The 21534-nt window shown below is 40.5% G+C and overlaps 1 protein-coding gene and 1 pseudogene across 2 annotated transcripts in view; one reads left to right on the top strand and one right to left on the bottom strand.

Annotated features, from left to right (window-relative positions):
- The window catches only part of Scrt (scratch), a 27586-nt gene extending 19612 nt beyond the window's left edge, over positions 1 to 7974 (bottom strand). Inside the window, exons 1-3 of the mRNA XM_083047626.1 lie at positions 6649 to 7974; positions 4055 to 4111; positions 40 to 520 (exon numbers count right to left, since the gene is read on the bottom strand). Of these exons, the coding sequence (XP_082903752.1) occupies positions 40 to 520; positions 4055 to 4111; positions 6649 to 6991 (881 nt within the window). The 5' untranslated portion in view covers positions 6992 to 7974. The remainder of the gene's footprint in view (positions 1 to 39; positions 521 to 4054; positions 4112 to 6648) is intronic.
- The window catches only part of LOC145941636 (uncharacterized), a 51031-nt pseudogene extending 31216 nt beyond the window's left edge, over positions 1 to 19815 (top strand). The window contains exons 3-4 of the transcript XR_014426191.1: positions 18355 to 18477; positions 18911 to 19815. The product of XR_014426191.1 is annotated as an uncharacterized LOC145941636 (transcript). The remainder of the gene's footprint in view (positions 1 to 18354; positions 18478 to 18910) is intronic.
- Positions 19816 to 21534: the final 1719 nt, after the last annotated feature.

Here is a 21534-nt window from a genome sequence, read left to right as displayed (position 1 = left end):
AAGCAGTGGTATCAACGCAGAGTACTCGGCGGCAGCGGCGGCGGCGGCGGCGGCGGCGGTGGAGGCGGTGGTGGCAGGGTGTGAATAAAAACGGAGTGTGTAGGAGCGGCGGGCGACGCGCTGAGATCCAGGATGGCCTGGGCGGCCGACAGGTCCTCCTCGGCGGACGTGCGTATTTCCGAGATCGGTTGCAGGCTGTAAGGACGGTAGATGTCCTTCTTCTTGGGCGGTAAGGATAACGCCGCGCCGGTGCTGGTGAAGGACATCGAGAGGCTCTTGCGCGGCGGCAGACACAGGGACGCGACGGACGAAGACGACGACGACGGCGACGATGACGATGACGACGACGGGCTCGTGCTCTGATGCAAGATCGGTCCGGTCAGTACCGGGACCGGTAGCTCCTGTTGGGCTGCCGGGGGTGGCGGCGACGGAGCTATCGGACGCGCCAGCTCCGCCGCTGAGCGCAACGTCGCGTACTTGGGCGGCTCCTCGTGGTTGATCCATGCCTCGTGCGTGTAGCCTAGAAATGGGTAGCAAGTAGATTAATCCACAGAGATAGGCGGTCGTAGCTTTATTTGATTAGGCTGTGCTCTTGAGGGGTCTGGTCTTATCTTCCATTTGTTTTAAGCCGAAAGTTATTACTCTACTACTCGTACGAGATACAGTCGGAATCGTAAAAGGACTCTATTTGTGTTTGGTCGTTGCGATATTTTATTTTATATCTTTCGCAATGCAACAAATCAAGCAATTTTCGTTAGTGTACAAGGCTCTGTGTATATCTGATTATACTAAATTTACTAAAATCGTCAATTATCTTGAAACATTGTTTTGTCTACTTCATATTTATCTATTATTACGCAACTTATTGATAAGATATACATATCTAAAGTTTTTTATTCAAGCTCAACATATAGCTCGCCTTCACGAGCATAAGATATAAACCGGTCAAGCATATGACATGACAATGTATAAGAATGTTTCTAGTGGAAACGGATATAACGACTGCTATTCAATTTTAAAATAATCACTCGAGAGTTTTCTCTAATGAACCCTTCTCACCCCCAACCCCCTTCTCGTGATAACGTAAAATACAACGCGGTGGAAGGGTAGCGAAGGCGCGGTGTAACACGCACAGTACAACATCTCATTTCGTCTTACGGTGATATGAATATTTGAATTCGTGAATCACTCACGAGTTGCGTGGCGTTTCATTTCCTGCGCGCCAGCTGTTTCCACCGTATACGGTCATTAAAGGATATAAAAGGGGGATGGAAAAAAAGTCGGTTGTATGCAGCAGGAGGTGGCGCGGCACGTGAACACGGGGGTGTATAATAACGCGATCTGTTGTATCTGTTGCGCGCCGCTCGCTGTTGCGCAGGGGCGGTTCCGCGACAAGGGGTTGAAAGAGAGGGAAGGGGGTAAAGAGCGAAATTCGCGCCGCTGCTGTTGCTTGGGAAGGACCATGCGGAAGATTCATGCGAAATGTGCGCGAAACAACGCCTCTCTCGTGTATGTAACAGCGTATTCTTCTGTGAGCGTTCTCATTTCCAGCACGCCGTTATATACGCGTGCAAGAAATATATATTATTAAACTCCATTTCAATTAAAATACCAGCTTGCCCGACCATTTCGCTTTCCGAATGTTCCAGGTTTTTTTTTCGCGCGAAGAGCAGATTTATTGAAGTGGCAACATTAAGAAATTTAATAATATTTCAGTAGTTTCGGCTACACGATTTTAGTTTAAATAATTATTTTTTAGTAATTTTGATTCAAAAAGTACAAATTGTCATTTTATTACTACGAATAAAGTGGAATGATTTGATATTATGATATGATTGGATGTGTGTATGACGCTCGTTAAGATTTAATAAATATTTGCCATAGTATAAATTTACAGTAAGCTATCGAATCGCAGTATGTGTATTTACTTTTAATAACAGCGTTGCAAAGCAAAAATTGGTAAATAATGTAACATAAAAAAATATTGTGATGCTATTATCTGCATGAATTTAGAATAGCGGATATGACTCTGAGATTTGCAAATCTCGAAAACAGTTTTGAATAAATTCGCGTTTGTCGCATGGCTTTAAGGCGCTGCTACTCGCAATTCGAATGTTACCTCGTTATTAGTTATTGATGCCGTCTAAATCCCGTTTGTGTTTCTTTTATTGCTTTCGACAATGTAGACAAAGCACGCAACAGACGACTTTCGCCGTGAAATCGATACGCGTGCCGTCCAGCTGGTTACGTAACGCGAAAGTCTATGCCGTAAGCAGCGAACACACTATATTATGTAGGCACTAATTAATGAGGGCTTCTATCTCTGACTTAACGATATGAGAATTTAGGTTGAATCAATCATTATCGCCAAAAGAGGACAGGTGAATCAATTTTTCTGTGAATAACTCTGAAAATTTGATTATTTTTTTCACAGAAGAATATTATTTTTGGAAACATATATTTATAGCTACGGATATTTGATTTGTTCATGTCCGCCTTGACTATGTCTGTATTATGAAGATAAAAGTAGTAATTAACTTAAAAATAATTTTTCACCAAACCAAAGATTGAATAATGAAGAAAGTTTTTTATTGTAAAAAAATTCTTTTTTATATATATCTATTGACATTTAAATCAATTATTATATTTAGATCAATCATCTATATTTTATTAATATGATTGAAAATTAATATATTTCTTCGTTCTTAAAATTTAATTCGACATCATATCTTTTTGTATCCAAACATTTAATATCGAATATCTTAGTGACTATGCCATTTTTTCCCTTTACATTCAAATCTATTTACATTTTGCTGAAAAACAAGATTATTGTAATTGCAACGTAATTGTCAAAAATATTCTTTCGTTTTGAATCAATCATATAGTTGAAAAACTGATTCGTTCTGACTATTTTCAAGGATAAATTGCTTAAGTTTTCGACAAAAAGTATCGTCACGTGCGTCAAACGCACGTTTCTTATCGAACATCCTATTTCAACGCGCCGCTACTTTTCCTCTAGATAGACGAAAGGGTCCTAGGGGAAGATGGAAAACTGAAAGGCGAATATATAAATCAGAAAAAGTGTGCTGTTCGCGCGCGATCGATCAGCTGACGCGTATCTATTATTGGCTGAAATAAAGGGAAGTCAACACAGAGGTAAAGGAGAATGGCCGTGTCTGCAAGTGCATTTCATCAACGGCAATAGGAACGCAGCAGTTGTGGAACGAGAAGGGTAGAGGGGTTGCAAGAGGGTCGTATAGGGCGGAAGGGCGAATCAATAACAGCGAATGAATGCTCCCACGCGCTCCCACGAGTCCGTTGATTCTAGGCTCTTTTAAAGACCGATAAAAATCTCCGTTGCGATTAACGTTAACGTCAACTTCTTCCCTTTATCTCTTCTCTATCGAGGATTGCAGAATATTGCAAACGCGGATTCGATTTTTTAAAAATCGTAAAAATTTATGGATCCTGTGTTTGTGTCATCTGTTAATTAATTTACATATTTCGTCGTTAAACCAGTCATTGACCATACGCAATTTATCGCAGAATGCATAAGTTGCATGTAAAAGAGATAGTCTCTATAAAAGACATAACGAAGAGAAGAGAGAGAATGTCGTAAGGTTTCGTTCATATACTTCATTGTTATCGTATCATTGTATTTATTTATCGATGCGATATAATTTGATTTAAATGATGAACTTATTTATAGTTTCTCTCGATTAATAAGAAGTACATACGAAGAACTATATGAATAGAGATTTACTATTTTCGTGATGTTGTTATATTAATAATAAAAGTGAGAAAAAAAGTACTTTTTATTACAACGAACAGAGTATAGTCTTATCCAAAGTATCTGATTAAATTACATTTTTATCGATTGGTGACATAATTACTGACGCTATCTGATTTAACGTCTTACAATTAGAAAGTAATGAAATCATTATATAGAACGGTGTAAAGTGACATGAATTATCTATGAATTCTAGGTGGATTCTCTATATCTACGTTATCTATCACAGATCACAAATATAGCCCATAAAGCATATTTATATACCTTGAATGAACATTCCGCACATTCCTGTAGATTTATCGCCTCTGATCTTTATCGACCCTGTGAGCGCAAAACAAACAGCAAGTATAAATTATACTTGATCTATCAAATCATTTGTAATTAAATAAAAATTTATATTTTTATGTAAATTATTTATAATTAGCTGTTAATATTAATTCTTGTCTTAAAATAAACATTTGCCAATATTTAAAAAAATTATTTAAAATTATTATAAAAAAAAAGAAAAATAAGCTTTTGACAAAATAAGCTTGTCGCACTTTGAGTAGATAACAAAACATTATTTTTCTATTCTATTCTTTTTATTCCATCGCGAAAGTAAATATTGATCATAAAACATGTATCGTATTGGATGCCTAAATAAACATAAAACATAAAAATATAAGTTAAAGTTCCAGCCACAATAAAATTTTATTAATTAAATTTGATTGAAACTTGGTTAAGTTATTTTTCTTCCGAGATATTTTTTGCTGCAAAAAATATTATCAACTACCCTCACATTTTATCTCATGGATGATCAGAAATGGCGAGACTTTATCATGTGTATATATGTGATATATATATATATATATATATATATATATATATATATTACCTTATCAAACCAGTAAAAACCAATCGTTAATCGTACAACAAGAAAGTCAAGGACGAAGAAACCTGTTAGTGAACGTACATTCTTATATTTTTCTTACGTGACTGTAATCCCGTTGGATATTTAATCTCTATGATGATAGATAAACTTCCGTACAACTTGATTTTCATTCTTATAATTTTTTTTGTATACTGTTTGCAAGTGTGTATAATAAACGTTAATCTAAATAAGAGTTGACAATTAATCGTGCACAAAACTTTTTGTTGCGTGAATCTAGAGCTCGGTTGTAAAATATTCTTCAGAGATTAAATAAGCTAAAAAATATTAATTAAATATAAAATTATGCAATGTTGGCTATCTTTACTATAAAGACGACCAACTTTAATTATTTATTGAAAAAGCAAATATATTATTGCTTTGGCGAATATTGTGGCAGAGTCAAATTTTAGTTGCAAAAATGAATTGATTGAGAACGATTGTAGTCATATCGTGGCGCATGTTATAGTGATAGAGAACACTTGTTACATAACGTCATTTGCGCCATTGTGTGAACACGTGCGCAATCTAGTGCCTATAAGCAGCATAAATAAGATAGAAAGAGGTTGTTACTCTGTATTTCTGGCTTTCAAGAATACCTATGAGCGATCAAAGCATCGGCGCTCTAATCACATGCACGCAAAATTTCAATACGTTCATTTTTTATAGAGTAATTTCATGCAAGAGCCTCGCATTTTATAAATATATAACAAATACATAAATATATGTGTATAATAATTCTATCTGATAATATTTACTGTTAAAGAATGATGACATTTTGATTAACAGAAAAAGAATTTTGATAATTTATCTCTTTAAAGTCTCTTCCACTAACTTTACACGCAAAAGTGTGATAATATATTAATACAGATGTAACATAATATAAGTCTTAAACGAAAAATTTAGATTAACGAATATATATTTAAACTTTTTTATTTAATTTTTTTATTTTTGTCACAAAATTCTTGCTGTTGAAAATAATTTTTAAAAAATTGCCAACAGAGAAAACAAATTAAATTCAGAATTATTTTTCGCTCATTTAATATAATTACGTAAATCGCGCGTATGATGATTTGTACAAAGTTATTGTATATACAAAGTACTTATAAATAGAAAACAGGTTTCGGCGCGAGAATATTCAACAAACAGTTCACTCGACATAATCCGATATCGTAGGCGTATTCATCTACGTCACAAAAGCAATTCGACCGTTCTGGATAACTGGTGGTTACACAACAAGCAGCGACGTTAAAACGCAGTCAGCTTCCTCCCTGTCTGATTGAGAGCTCAACAAATGCGATGGACGAAATAGCTCTTGACTACAATAGCCTACAATGACATATCGGGATCATGACTCAACGTTAAGGGTGCCAAACGTGATCGTCGACGTGATCGACGATATACAGACGGGTGTGTCGCCATGTACGTACATACGTATATACATGTGCGAACACATGGACGATTTCGCGATCGGTTTTCCGCAGGAAAACGTGAAAATGCTTGTTGCGCGCTGCGGCCGTTGACAAACCTATCTTTCCGCATTTTCGAGGGACTATATATATAATATAGTATGGCGCGTTTAAGCAGCTACTGCAATATCTGTCTATAGCGCACGCCAGCGTCTGTAATAGGCGTGTCACCCTGCGTGCTCGACGCATGGCCAGACTGCACCGAATGTCGAAGCTAGCGAGAAGCCCTTGAAAAGAGAGAGAGAGAGAGAGAGAGAGAGAGAGAGAGAGAGAGAGAGAGAGAGAGAGAGAGAAAGGGAAAGAAAAGAATAGTAGCTCATGGATTCTTCCCTTGCGCGAATACAACAAGAAAAGTTCTCGGTTTAGGGCGTGGCGCGTCTAACCTACACTCACGTTACATCACGTAAAAGCGGGCAATTGGCGTGACCGCGTCATGCTGCCGCAGTGAAAAGGAGAACCCCTTTAGAGGAGAACTTACTCACCGTGATAGTACAGAGCGCCGGAAGCGTTGAGGGGCGGCGGACTGGGGGCCGTAGCCCCCGCCGTGGGACTGTGCGGCCCCCAACAGGTCTGCTGATGGTCGACCTGATGATTATCGACGTCCCCGACCACATCGATCTCCTCGTCCTCGATCGGCTCATGCCTGTGCGACCGTTTCTCCATAGCGTCCGCGGTGCTCTGATGCAGCACGTGATGTTGCGCCTGCTGCTCCTGCGGATTCGCGGCCCCGGGTGGCGTCGCGTCCTTTTGCTCGTTCGTCTGATCGTCCACGCGGGCCTGCCACTGATTCCATTTCCACTTTTTCGCCATGAGACAGCGTGGCATAGTGGTGACGCGGATCGCGTCGACCGGCGGCGTCACCAGGAACCGACGATGGCGATGGCCGTCGTCGTCCGGTCACCGGGGACGACGACTCGGAACACTCGCGTAGGACACCACCGACACCACGTTCAACACCAACAACCGCAGCACCAACCACAGCACCACCGATGTCGTCACGATTGGCGATAACCGCGGCTACGGCGCGTCGTCCGTGGACGTCGCCGTGGTCGCCGACGTTACCGCGACGTCGACGTCTACGTCGCGCCCGTCCGTCGCCCGGCCCGGCCGTCTGTGTCTGCGGCCCGTCGTCGAACCGGTGGACGTCGGAACCACCTCGGCTAGGTGGCCGCTCGCTGGCCGGCTTCGCCTTCGTCCTACGTGGTACGCGCTGGTGTGGCACCTGCAGCCTCGTCATCGGCGCGGCGAGGGCGGCTCCTTAAACGGATGCACCACCACCGCCACCATGCCAGCCACCGACGCGCGGCCTGCGTGTTTCTTGCGAGCTACGCTTCAATTTGCTTTTCTTCGTCCGCTCGATGGTGGATGGTGGTCGAGATACTCCTACCTGGACCGTTTCTTCCGCGGTTTGCGCTCGGTATATCAGTAAATGTGTATATGCACGCGCGCGCGCTTGTGTGTATATATACGTGTATTCACGTGTCTCTGTTTGAGTATGTGTGTGTGTGTGTGTGTGTGTGTGCGCGTGAGTCTAGGGGTGGCTTATCCTGCGCCCCGAGACTTTGCTGAGAGGACCGACTGACTGACTGACTGACTAACTAACTGACTGACTCAAGACCCGTTCGTCCGTTTGTCCGTCCGTCCGTCCGTCCGTCCGTCCGTCCGTCCGTTACTCTTTCGGTCGCTCCCTGTCGCGGCTCTCGCCAGTGACAGGGGGTGGCCTCGAATACGACGGCGACGACGGGGTGCGACTGTTTAGTCGGTGGCGCTGCCGCTCCGCGTTACCGTCCTCTTGGCCCTTTACCCCTTCTCCGCGACGATCGCCCATCTCCGTCGCGCCTATAGGGTTGTTCTCGTCACCCCGCTGCGGACTCGACCAGTCAGCAGCACCCCCGGCGTCCCTCCGTTGCGGCTCCCCTACGGATAGAATTGAAGGGTGGCGCTGCTGTTGCTGCTACTGCTGCTGCTGCTGCTGCTGCTGCTGCTGATAGTGATGGTGATGGTCTGTCTGTGCGAGGGGTTGCACAGCTACCCCTCGAGAGTGCTGATGTCGGTTCTCGATTCCTGCAGGTCGCTCGTTGTGGTTGTGCATGCGTGACACGCGCGCGTGGCACGAGGGCGAGCGATGTGTTGACGATGTCAATGGCGTAGGGCGCAGAATTGTTTGCGCAGTATCGTAGCCGTTAATCGCTGTACTTTCATAAGAGAAGAGAACAATTTTTTTGGAGACAGAAAAGAAAAATCCATATATAAAAAAATGGCCCGTTTTAGGTAATGAAATAATCTTTTTGGTTGAAATATTTATCTAAACTGATAATTATTGTATTTATTGTGGGTACTGTTTGCTCGAATAGAATTTTGAGCTAAACATTGCAACATTAAAAGCTAAATAATTCTCAATATTTTTGCTAATTATAAAAAAAAAGAGTGACTGATGTTGATCAATTTAGTTATTAAAAAACAATGTAAGGAAAAGTAGGATTTGATATATATATATTACACAACGATATAGTCTGCACACAATTTACAATTTAGCAAATTAAAAATTAAAGTTTATTTAAAATAGAAATACACAAATACATGCATAAATTTTTTACTTTTTTTAAAATGTCAATATATTGTAAACGGTGTATTGTAACCGCAATATTTCGCTTTACCTTTATAAACGATGATTTTGTATTCTTAGTACGTACACACTGGTACTTTGCGTAAAGTTGAATTTATGTTATACCGCGTATTTGAAACTCGCTACGTAGACTCGGTCGCCTAGCCTGATTTAAAAAGCAGATTGGAAAAATGTAAAGCAAGGAAGCTGGTGCTGTAATACCTTGTATTCACTACGCTTGCATTTATTCGCTGTGAAAAACGGTGAACTATTCTTGCAACTTTAGTCATTTTCGAATTAATTTGCTCGCTAATAATATCTATACATTTTTTTATTTTCTTAATAATTATTTAATACAAATTAAATATTCTTCCAAGTTTCTTCAAATTTACAAACTATATCGTTACAATTTTTCTCGGAGAATCGGTAATATTCTAACTTTCTGTTTTTGTACAACTTTCTCTACAATTTTCTGCAATTTGCTATAATCGTGAACAAGAATTAATATCCCAAATACAAAAGTGGAAGTGCGTTTACGTCAACGGCGACACGTGCGTCGAACTTTCCCCGGGGGAGTCAACCGAGACGAGATTTCCGATCGACCGGCAAAGACTCTCGATCCGGTCGTCGACCTTTTACGATACGTAACGCACACTAAGCTATCTGTAAATCTCTTTCTCGCAAACTCTCCGCCGCTGTTTATCGCACCGTACCGCTTCCGGCGCAGCGTCGCGTGTATACACGCGCACACAAACACGTCCCGGGGCTCCCGCAAAAATCGAAGGGGGAACAGCAGCTGGTCGGGGTGCTGCGTTCCCGAGCCTCGTTCCTAGCGTTACGACTAACGTATAAGAACTCTTTTCCTCCCCTTGTTTCAAGAGAAAGAGAGAGGGAGAGATAGGGGATGAAAGGGAAAGAGAGAGATAGAGGACCGACGGTAATTCCTACGGAAGATTGGCTGCATAGTGACGATGCGATATACGTCGTCTACTTGTTGTCGCCGACTATGATGGTAGTGGTGGTGCAAGGGTGGCGCACACGTCGTGGGGCGCGATACTACGGCAGGGGTGTATCTCCCCTCGTGGAAAAACGAGGAGAAACGAGGGTGGTGTGCGCGACACGAGCGTAGGTAGGTAGGGAAGAGCGAGACAGGGTACGAGAAAACGGTATGTGTAGAGAGAGAGAGAGCGAGAGAGAGAGGAGAAGGGGGCTGAAGAGGGTGATGGCGGAAGGAAAGAGAGGACAAGGGCGAGGGGAAACGATCGCACATGCGCCTGCGTTCGGCATCGACCCGATGTCTAGGCAACACCTGGTAGCGCCCCACGTGCCACGTTAGGGTGGCACCGGAGCGCCATCCCTCCCCGCGAGTTCCGCGATCCATGCCCCCGGAATATCGAATATCCCGCCGGCCTTTCCATCCCCCTTCGTCTCCCCTCGGGCGTCACTTGTCTACTGACCCACGCCAACGCGAGTAGCATGGAGAGACAGAGGAAGAGAGAGAGAGACATCCCTCGCTTTCCAAATTCCTGATGCGCCTGATGCACGCGCGCGCCGCGGATGCCCGGCGACGACGACGGAATTCCGGGTTCTTTCCTCCAGGGGTGGGTCGCGCGCGCGGCCGGAATCTCGATACCCCGCGAGCTCGCGAGAGCGGGTGGCTCCCGCGTCGATCGCTTCGGAGATTCGGGGAGACTCCGTGTGGTACATTTTACACGCATCGTCAAGACCATCTTGATGAAGGCGCGATAGTACAATCGTAGATTGTGTCTGAAAGAGATTTTGTCGCGAAATACTCTACAGGAAATTCTTCTCTGATCTCTCGCCCCTCCCTCTCTTTCATCCCCCTTTTATACGACGAATAACTTGTATCAAACGCATCACGATGCCTTTCAACTTATCGCGCGCTTTTGCCGTTCAGTTTCGCGAATAATATTTTTCTCTCGCACAGATATGGACATGTATGCAGAGATTTGCACGGTGGAATAACGCGGAAGAACGAGGGAAGGAAAGGGGAGTAAATGAGACGAAAAATGCGACGCGTTCTTTTTATCTTCCGGAGAAGTAAAGTACGGCTTTTGCCTTGTGTGTGCACGGGTCATACACCGCGATCTATCCTTCTCTCCGTGAAATTTAGTCACTTTCTGCATCCTCATTGAACTGTGTCAATACAGTTTAACGCGAGGAAATCTCGATATTTGAATTCGATAAAGAGAATTGGAAATTTCTGCCGCGCGGATAATATTTGCTAATTGGAACATTCTCTTGGAAATAGAATGATGTTACGCAGAGTGACCTAGAATCCTCGTTCGTGCTCCGGGCTTTTGAACTACTTAACTTCATTTTCTCGCCGAAAATGGTAAGGAAGATCTCGAGATATTTGGGGAATAGCATCAAATTACTTTAAATTAATTAGGGTAGAGATTGAGGGGCACACACAAAGTTGTTCTTATCCTACTTTGTATATCGCATCATATACTTATACAATATATATTTATAGACACCGGATCTGTATCCGATATATACCATACATATCTCATCGAGTAAAGTGTAATTGTATCGACGTTATGTCGTTTAGACGGAGATTTAACGTGCAGTTTGAACTTAGCCTACGGTAATCTTTGCTCTGGGCTTTATCTTAAGTGACGGAGACTTGAGCGCGTCGCGATGTGAACTTCTTCATTAACACAAAGAAATTATTTCCACTTCGCGGAGTTATCGCGCATAATCCCATTATCTTTCGTCTAATCCCGCGCGACAGCCTCTCGTCCGGTTTTATCGCGCGATTATTATTATTCCGTTAAAATCTTGCTTCGGCAGGAGCTCTGCGCGAACGGGTAGACGGAAGGGTGGAAGAGAGAGGAGGGTGTCATCAACGATAATCTATTACCGAAACGCGGCGCGGCCACAAAGGGCAGATAAGCCTCTGTACACTCGCGTCTCTCACCTCATCCAGACAACACACCGGTTACGCGAAATCGTTATTAATTAGTTTGGCTTATCGTAAAGCATCGAGGCCACGCCAAGATGCCTCTGAATTATTTATACGGACGTGAGCTCGCTCTGGGTCACGCAGGGTATTTATCCTGACTTCTTCTTACAGCGAAACGCATTAAAATGATGATTGCCTGTGTAACTTTTGCTTTCGAATATTATTCGATGGTGTAGCGAACCACTTTATCGAAGAATATATAGTAATTCTCTGTTCAATTATGCATGTGATACGCCTTCGTAGTTAGACGTAGTTTAGGTTTCTGAGAAAGAAGAATGAAGTAAATAAACTGTCTAATAATAAGTATGTGTGAGTAATTTCAAGCCGTTCAATTGTTAAATAATAAACAGTTATTTTATAAACAGTTATACATGTTTAATATAATTATATTATTTAATAATTTATTATTCAATAATATTATTTAATAATTACAATTAATAATTATATTTAATAGTTTAATTATATTACAATTAATAATTATATAATATATTCTTTTGATAATAAGAAAATATATATATATAATCACCGTTTTATTATTTAACAATATTTCTTACGTCGCGCTTTGTAAATTAGAAGAAATGATCAATTCGAAACAAGTGGAAAATACCAATTTTTGGGCAGACGTCGTCGATGCTTCGCACAATACATACGTGATGCGTGAAGAGAGAGTTATATTTACGTTAGAAACGAAAAGACGAAACTCTTTCTCTCCCTCTCTCCTGCTCTTCATGTGCTCGTTGTTAGTTAACGAGCAAGAATAATTTACAAAGCACGGTCAGCTCCAATTTAGATTCCACTGTCGGGAGCACGCGAATACGGGGGACGAGATTGGGCGAAATCAGCCCACCCGCGTAGGAGATGCGAATCGCACGCTCCAACGACACGCCACTCGCTCTCGTGTCCCGCAATCTCTCTCGAGATACCTGAAAGGTCGTCGATGTGGAAGACCGAATCGCCCCGGGTGTTATAAAGAGAACGCCCGCTAACGAGATATTTCCCTGCTCGTGTGTATGTGTGTGCGTGTGTGTATGTGGATGGATGTGTGCGTGTACCTCAATCGGGGCTACGCAAATATTTTGATTTCGAACCGGCGCGACGGTCCGACGTTCGTCGGAAATTTCTCCACGTCGGGTTGGAAGGTTCGGTGGCGTGTTTTCGTTCTCCGTCGTCGACGGGCCCTTTCCAATTTCCAGTTATCTTTCGAAGTTATTGAAGGGCACACCGTATTGTGTATCGAAGTTTCGGCTATTTTATGCGCGACATTGATTTTTATTCCTATCTCTTTCGCAAATATGTATCTATATATTATCTGTTTCAGGCCATTTTATATTGAGTTGATTTAAATAAGTTCCGTTTTATGTAATAAATTGAATTTTCATATTTAAAATTATTTTTAGTATATTTTTATCTGTTTTATATTCTTTGTTACTAAAATACAACTTGTTCCCATTTAAGATGATAATTTGTTAATTCTGCTGTACATATACATCTATCATGATTGTTTCGTTTTGATTAAAAAATTCATGATTCTCAGAAGAAGTCATTCAGTAATTATCTATAGCGGAACTTAGTTATAGATCAACCCATTATATTGTGAGAGTGTGGTACAATATTTTAATCCAAACTTAATATAATATCCGTAAATAGTGCTTCTAAAGAAGGGAGAGTAATTGCTAATATTATACACGCCTGTTCGTATTAATATATCTCCGATATATTGAGGCGCAAATCAACGCGATTCTACGCGGAATCAAACCAGAAGCGAATCGAAACCCGATTGTGTGCAGCCGATTGTCGTCACCGTTGCCGCTGTATAAGTCGCTTAACTCGCATCCACAGGTAGTTGATTTCGTTGTCCGGATTTTGCTGGCTTCACGACCGTGTTGGATTGCACTCCCATGTTTGAATGCAAGAATGGCAAAGGGAAGAGAAGAGAGAGGACTTTGAGTTTTGGCTCGCGGGTTGCCAAGCTTATTTTATTCCGGAGAGTGCGCAAACTTTCATGCAGTTGCGATCGCATTCTTATATGCGTTTTTTGTAGATGGCGAATTGATGGCGAACCGTGAAAGAAAAAAAAAAGAGCCGAAAAATTATAATTAATTAATAATAATTACATACGCGAACCCGATTTTTTTTCTATTAAATCAAGAAGAGAGTAAAATTTATTCTCTAAACTCTAAATTCTCTTGAAGTATCTCGAAAATGTCGCTGATAATCTCGCGCAATTATTAATGATGCTCAACGATTATTTAATCGAATCATTTACTGGCTAAACTTTCGAGGGAGAAGCCTTGGAGCGTTCAAGGTTTCGGCTGCTGGGTAAACCAAACTTCAGATATAACTATGCGAAAGATCGATCGGTCGTGTGCTCGTATGCGCGTTGTGTAACAGGCGCCCTTGCACGGTTCGCGTGATTTCAATCGCGAAACACTTTGACGTGTATCCCCGAGATGCAGGGTGGAAAGGATGAAAAAGCTTGATGCTTTACGCGACCGCGCTTATAGTTTGACGATTTACTCCATTTTACGCTCTTCTCTCTTTTTCCGTCGCTTTTCACTCAGCGTGGATGAAAAACAATAAACGGTCCGAAAATTCTCGTGTCAATAATTGACCCTTTGACAGTTCGAGGCCGCGACTTCGACGAGAGATTGGCGAGAGAGAGGACGGGATACTTAAGTGTCTTAAGTGTTTCTTGCGGCCTTGAATTACGACAATGTAGCAAGCGATAGAATTAATCGACAAAAACACTCTACTTGTGGTATTACGAAGATTACACGAGTAATTTGATTAATTACGTGTGCAATCGTATCTTCAATTACGTGAAATAATTATATCTTTCACATTGAGCGATATATACATATATTATAATGATGTTAATTTTGTGTATTATTAAGTCTTCTAATTGACCACGTTATTTATTAATGTGTTATAACATATATGCGATCAACTTTGTTTGAACAAGTTTATTGAAATGACGTAAATTGTGTTTATTGCAAAAATAATTTACTATATCCATATAATACTATACATAATACTAATTTTGTATATATAAAATAGCAGAAAGAGAGAGAGAGAAAATTATTAATTTGTCAACAAATTATCTATTTCTTAACCAAAGCGAAATGACAATAGTTTTTGAATAATAAGCGAATGAAAATGCTTCGAGAAGCTAGGGATCTTCGAAAGACAATATTTCCTCTCCAGAGTATTACATTAAATATGACGTCTCTCCTCCGGAAAATCTTGAGCGAACAAACCTTTCGTTTCTCTTTCCTTTTTACTTCATTATGCATTATTTATCTTACTGAGTTTGCCACTGCATTGCGTCATCGCGTAATCTACTTATCTATAAAAGTTGAACGTGGGCTCTTCCGCATCGTGAAAAGTGCGACTGTTTGAAATATCAACTTGTCGTCGTTATTTTGAGAGCAAGTCTTCTCGAAGCTCGTATTCGTATTCGCGAACGGTGAGTAACGTCTATTGCTAGGGTCGATACCGTGATAATGTCTGGAATTATTGATCGGCATACATTAATGGCTTCTTCTCGCATCGTGAAAATCAAGGATAACGAGGGGGGAATCCGGAATACGTGAACTTTTCTACGAGAGAGCCACAGTAGTAGAACTTCCCTTCATTAAGAGAGCGACGGAGAAACCAATAGCGGAGGAGAAAATATATATGTGAATTATTACGTGGATTAAATTATATCGCAAAGATATTATTAGTGTCGAAACGACGAATATTTATTAAAAAATAGATTATTTATTTTAAATATTATTTACTTTACATCGATATTCTATGATTAAATGAAACCAAAGATCACTTTTTCAAACGTGCGATGTTTTAAAAGTGACGCGGGAATAAAAGTTAATACATTTTTTTTTATTTTTCTACATTTCTTTATGTAACTTGTGTGAATTAGAACAACACTACGCATGCGCCGTTGTCCAATTTTATAAAATTAAAAATAATATAATTTTGAGGATTATATGAGCATTATGAGGATTTCGAGGATTTTAAATATTTTGAGAATTTCGTGGCTGTGTCGATGATTTTGAGAATTTCGAGGAATATGAGGATTATGAGGATAATCGTCAAAATCCTCGAAATCCTCATAAAATAATTGATCTCATAAATTAATTATCTAACTATTTACTTATCTAATGTTGATTGCATAGATGACGCGCGAGAATATTATTCGTGTTATTGTCCGTCAGGGTCTTCTAGTAAACTAATTTAAGATGTCTGTCGGAGATTCATTAGAGGAGTCTTGCGAGGGTTGAAAGAGCGACTTTGTCGCGATGTGCTTACGCCATGGCATCACCACCCCATGTGTGTATCTCATTATTCCGCGTGTGTGAGCGCATTGCCAACTGTTATAAGCGTTCTAAAACCATACAAGTGCAAGAGATGTATCTACAGCACTTTATCGCGCGATATATACTCGACGGATTTACGATTTACGAACTTGGAACAGGGATCGCGCGATGCCTTATCGGTCTCTTATTTCGTCCCGTGATGTTTTTAAAGTCAACTTTGTACATATGTTACGCTCGTAATTCGGACTGTCGAGAACCAACGCAGATCACAAGCTCGTAACAAAACAGACTTAATACGATAGCCGTACGCTGTTTTCGTTATCAGCGTCCGCGCAAATAATCTGTCTACCGAAAAATTACAAGAATTAAATGTTACATTTAAATATTTTATTTAAAATTGCAATATAAGAGTGATGAAAAATCCTCACAGTGTTGAATGAAATATATGAAACGATTAAAGTGATAAAATTTTATACATGTAACTTGTTATTATTCGATTATTATTTAAAAAATATATTATATCGTAACAATTTATGTTAAAATGAGATGAAGTAATGGAGATCTGCCGAAAATTGTAGAAGTTTTATATAAGAATTCTAGATTTCTGGCAACGCTTCGACTATTCCTCTTTCGAGCACCCTTCCGCAGTTCTAGGGTGAATCATTCCCCTTCTCGTCCTCGAGCTCCGACGATAATGCGACTCCCCGCGCATTTTGTACCCTCGAAGGAGGTCAGGTCTTTGTGTCGGGTGATATAAATTTATGCGTAAGGAGAAGAGGGCCGGACTATGAAATATAGCGATAACGGAGAAAAATGTCATACGATGGCGGAGAGATAAGCGATCGGACGAATTTGAATGAACCCGCAGGGAGACATGTGAAATGTTGAAGTTTGTCATATTGAGTTACATATTACATATTTTTTTTGTGGAATATAAATTGGCCGTAGTCGTGCAAAAAACGTGGCGCGAATTAAACTCTTTGCGTATGAACAAGAGAGATATTAATTGAAAGACACAAGAAAATGTGAGAAAAGTCAATTTGTAAATCGATAATTTGTAAGATTTGCTTTGAACACAAAAATTCGTAAAATAGAGAGATCTTACATAAATTATCTCGGCTTTATCTCGTTCATGCATTGAACGCTCTCTGATTCCGATTCGTATATTTCAGATTAATCCTATCGATTATTTAAATTTATCGTTATCCAAAATTATATTTATTACCACTTTCAAAGTATAGCTCGTACGAAGGTAAGAGAAATGTAGAGGAGATGTAGATGTATGTTTGAACATTTGTGTGTGGGTATAGAAGAATCACACCTCGAAGAATTGTTCGTGTGTATTTCCATGCTTCTGACGTCATAATCCGTGATAGCTGACGTAGATATCAAGGATCTTTAAAGACCCGTTGTCTTACATGGATTTGCAAGATATTGATTTTTGTACGCTTTTTGAAACACGCGTGGTTCATTGTGCTCAAAATGAGATTCCTCGAAGAAGGTACATATACTTCTTATGCCGTCTTCTTTCGAGCAATTTAGTTACGTTCTTTACCAACGAGATGCTAATCTTCGCCAATCTTGATATGAATATTTTAGGAACAGCAAAGTTATTAACTCAAACGAAAATTTAATTCCTAATGCCGTTAATTTGCCGTAATATCTCCAGCGACTTACCACTATAATTCACGAATGGGCTGCATAATCATAAGCGAATTTTATAGGGCGGTAAAACGAGGATATTTTCTCATTTGGCGTAGAAAAAGGGGCGGACAAATAATTACATTCAGCGCTACGAAGTTATTTCTCACAAAGTTTGTTATTTTTATGCCAGTCCAAAATGATACAAATGACATATATCTTTTTCTCGTGAATTTTTGTAATTACAATGAGAGAGATATTAAATATTAGCTTCTGTACAACACAAAAGTAATGTAATATTGTTATTTAATATTTTTCGGAGGTTACAGAAAACGCAGAGAGAAAAATTTCACTCTTCCTCTATCTCTGTTTTGTTTCACGTATATTTATATTCGTGAATAGATTTTCCTTTCGAATATATCAAAACGCAATAAAGACAAGAATAAAAAAGATACATTAAGAAAATTAAGACACATTAAAGAGAAAAAGATTAATCCGAAGCAGCCGGTATTCTCGTTTCGCCGGCCGGTAATCATCGTATTATCGTATTTTAAACGAAGTTTCAAATTTTACGACTCAACTTTAAAGTCCCAAGTTTCCACTACGGTGAGCCATTATCTAACGTAATTTACAGTTCCGGGGTAAATCATCTCTGTGATATGGCGCTACTTACGGGGAAGACGTCTCGGAGAAAAAGCGACGAGTACAAAAAAAACCGAGAGACGTCAGAGAAAGAATGGAATTGTAAGTCTCGCGAACATGGTGTTATTAACGTCATCTATTACTCGTTTCGTTAATTGCTCTTCCTATTAACGTTAACCTTAACTTATATGCATTTATCCCAGTCTTAGAAAATAAAAGAAAATAAAAGAAATTGCAGTTTAATAACATCCGACGTAATTTAGATTGATGTATCCAGCTCACTTTAAACTCGTTTGGGTACGTCGAGGTATAATGGGCCAAGTTAATAATTACATTATACAGGATAAATGGATCATTACTGCTGCGAGGATTCACTGAGAGAAGAGCCATTTTTAATCTCTATCTCTTCTAAAACTTTTGATAAAGTTTCGTATTGCAAATGGAGGTAAATTCGATGTCAAATAGACATAAAACGATTAATCGAGCTCAATATTTTTTTCTCCTTTTTTTTTTTTTTTATTTCAACGCTCATGGAACGACTGAATAAGGGGATCCTGAAGAGAAAGGCAACATGGCCTCGTCGCGGAGAGACGAAATCCATATCACCCACGTGCTACGTGACATATTCGACTTTTATCCTTTTACGCCTCATGCTGTTTCCAGAGATAACACTCATACAGATGAGAATGAAACAGTCCTGTACGAGCGCGCGCGCGAAACGACGTAATATATATATTTATGTACGCGTCGTTTCAACGGCCCGAAAAATCACCCCTCGCTTAATGGAACTCCCCTTTAACAAAATGGCGACCACTCGAGCGAAATTGGAATGTATCGTACGTTATTGTTCCTCGCGATCCTCCCGAGTGCGTCCGAGGCTTATTTCGCATGTTTGTGCGTTTCACAGGACCGACTTTAAACGAGACGGCGCCCCGGATCCACTATACTATACGATCCTTCTTTATTATGATGAATCGATATATTACTTTCTACGTACATTTGTTAAATTGCGGGACAAAATATCGTATAAAAAGGGAATAAATGATTTTTTTAATTTTTTTTTAAATACGAAAATATCTGTGTATTTCTGTGTAGGTGATTCCAAATATGTGTACCGTATTATCAACGTTTCTCTTGGCATAACGAAAATTATATTTCCAACTGTGCGTACGTTGCTCTTGGGAGAAAAATTTACAGAAAATTAAAAATTCCAACGCAACGATTTTCCGCAAAGCAAAAGGGAAATACATTCTCGATCGCGCTTTCAATTGAGCGGCGCCTCCCGTGCTTTACGGGCCTGCGGCTAAATTCGGGAATGGCCGGCCGTTTCGTTATTATTCGTTTCTCTCGCTCTCCATTCGACTCGAGCACATCGCTTCGCCGACCATCATCCGTTGCTCGGCAACCTCTGACTCGCGACGTGTCGTTATATGATGGCGGCGGGGGTGGATAACCGGTGTGGTGGTTCAGTCCCTCTCTCTCTTCCTTATTCTTTATTCCTTCTCTTTCTCTCGTTTTATTTCTCATTCTCTTTCTCGTATCTCGACATTGCTAGCTGTCAAGTGGCACTCGTTGACTAAACGGTCATTACGTTGTTAAATGTTAGTTATACCTTGACGACGCCGTTAGACACTCCGAACGAGAGCTAGCACGAATCGGTGGGGTGTATATAGGGTGAACCGCCGTAACCACCTTCAGCGAGTAGCGCTGTTGGCACCCACCGACCTGATGCAACTGCAGCTACTACGGGATTACAGCTCGTACGTGTTCGACATGACTTTTGATCGGAAGAACGTATATGTATTATGGGCGAGATGAAACAAGATAAATAGAGAAGATAAATTATCCATGTATACGCGCAGCGAGGAAATAACGCTTTATTTGAATAGCTCGAAAAAAAAGAACAAAGCTTTCAAATCGATAACAATTTACGTCAAAGTACATTTACAAACTAATCACTCGAACGCTGAATAATCTTCTTGCTTCTAAATTTGCGAATAAAAGATTGGCACTAAATGTTTTTGAAAGACGTTAAAATGATTATTAGTTGTAATGAAAAATATTTCAATTGGGTTATTCGTCAAGGGTCTGTATATCCATTAATTATTCGCGACTACGTCATAATCATTCAATTTCGCGTTTCGAGATGATTAGCAACGTCTCTATAAATTTCATGCACGTTGCGAATTTATTAGTGTCAACGTCACGCATGTGCGAAAAAGAAAATGAGAGGCCTGATTGAAATATTGTCGGTATATCGGCAAATAGCCTCTGGGATAATAAAGTCTTATTGAAAATATTATAAAAAAAGGAAAGAAAAAAATTCATTGATTAAAGATATTAAAGATACAAGTCCTTTATCTCCTACGTACACAATATCGATTTAAATATCGATTTAATATGACGTAGGAAAAATTATGTACTTTGTCAATCGTAGTAGTTACAAGTTGCAGTTGCATTGTATTTCGTCATCTTAATTCTAAATAACATTGTGCTGTATCTACCGTGTAATCGTAAGTAGTAAAACGTAAGTAATAAAACAGCGACCGAGGAAGAGAGAGAGAGAGAGAGAGACAAAACGAAGAATCGATATTTGTTAGCTTTTATATGGAGCGCACGTGTAGTCAATTCCGTTTTACGTTCCAAGCTCAACGTTCGACGCTCCCTTGAGAAAGTTCGAGCGACGTACCATCGACAACTTCTAAGAAAATAATCCGAGCTAATTCCATCCCCGGAGTTACATTCCGGAGCAGCTTGTTAGCGCTAATTCCGAGAGTCTCCCGCGGAAAGAGAATAGACGCGGCGCCGCGTACGCGATAAATAAATTCAATATATATATATATATATATATATATATATATACGATACACGCGCGAGAGGAAGGAGAGTGAAATAGAGGAGAAAACGCGGATCGCGCGATCTAACCGGCCGACGAAGAAGACGTCGACAAAGGGAGGTAGAGACGGAACCCGCGGCGCGGAATAGCGCGAGGGTGAAAAGGAGGAACGGAACAGGGGAGAAACGCTCTCGCAGGGAGAGAAAGAGAGATAGGGGATAGGGGTGAGAAGGAGAGAAAGAGGGTAGCGCGAGTTGGATGGCGCGCTATCGCAAACCCCGCCGGCGAACGCGGCAGGATGCCGAGGTCGACGCTATCGATTGGCGTCGGTGTTTC

This window comes from Prenolepis imparis, unplaced genomic scaffold (genome assembly GCF_030444845.1).
Source record: "Prenolepis imparis isolate NDT839.2.m4 unplaced genomic scaffold, iyPreImpa1.0 SCAF_10, whole genome shotgun sequence".
NCBI classification, from domain to species: domain Eukaryota; kingdom Metazoa; phylum Arthropoda; class Insecta; order Hymenoptera; family Formicidae; genus Prenolepis; species Prenolepis imparis.
The sequence above is the reverse complement of the archived record's forward strand: the minus strand, read 5'-3'. Positions and strand labels throughout refer to the sequence as shown.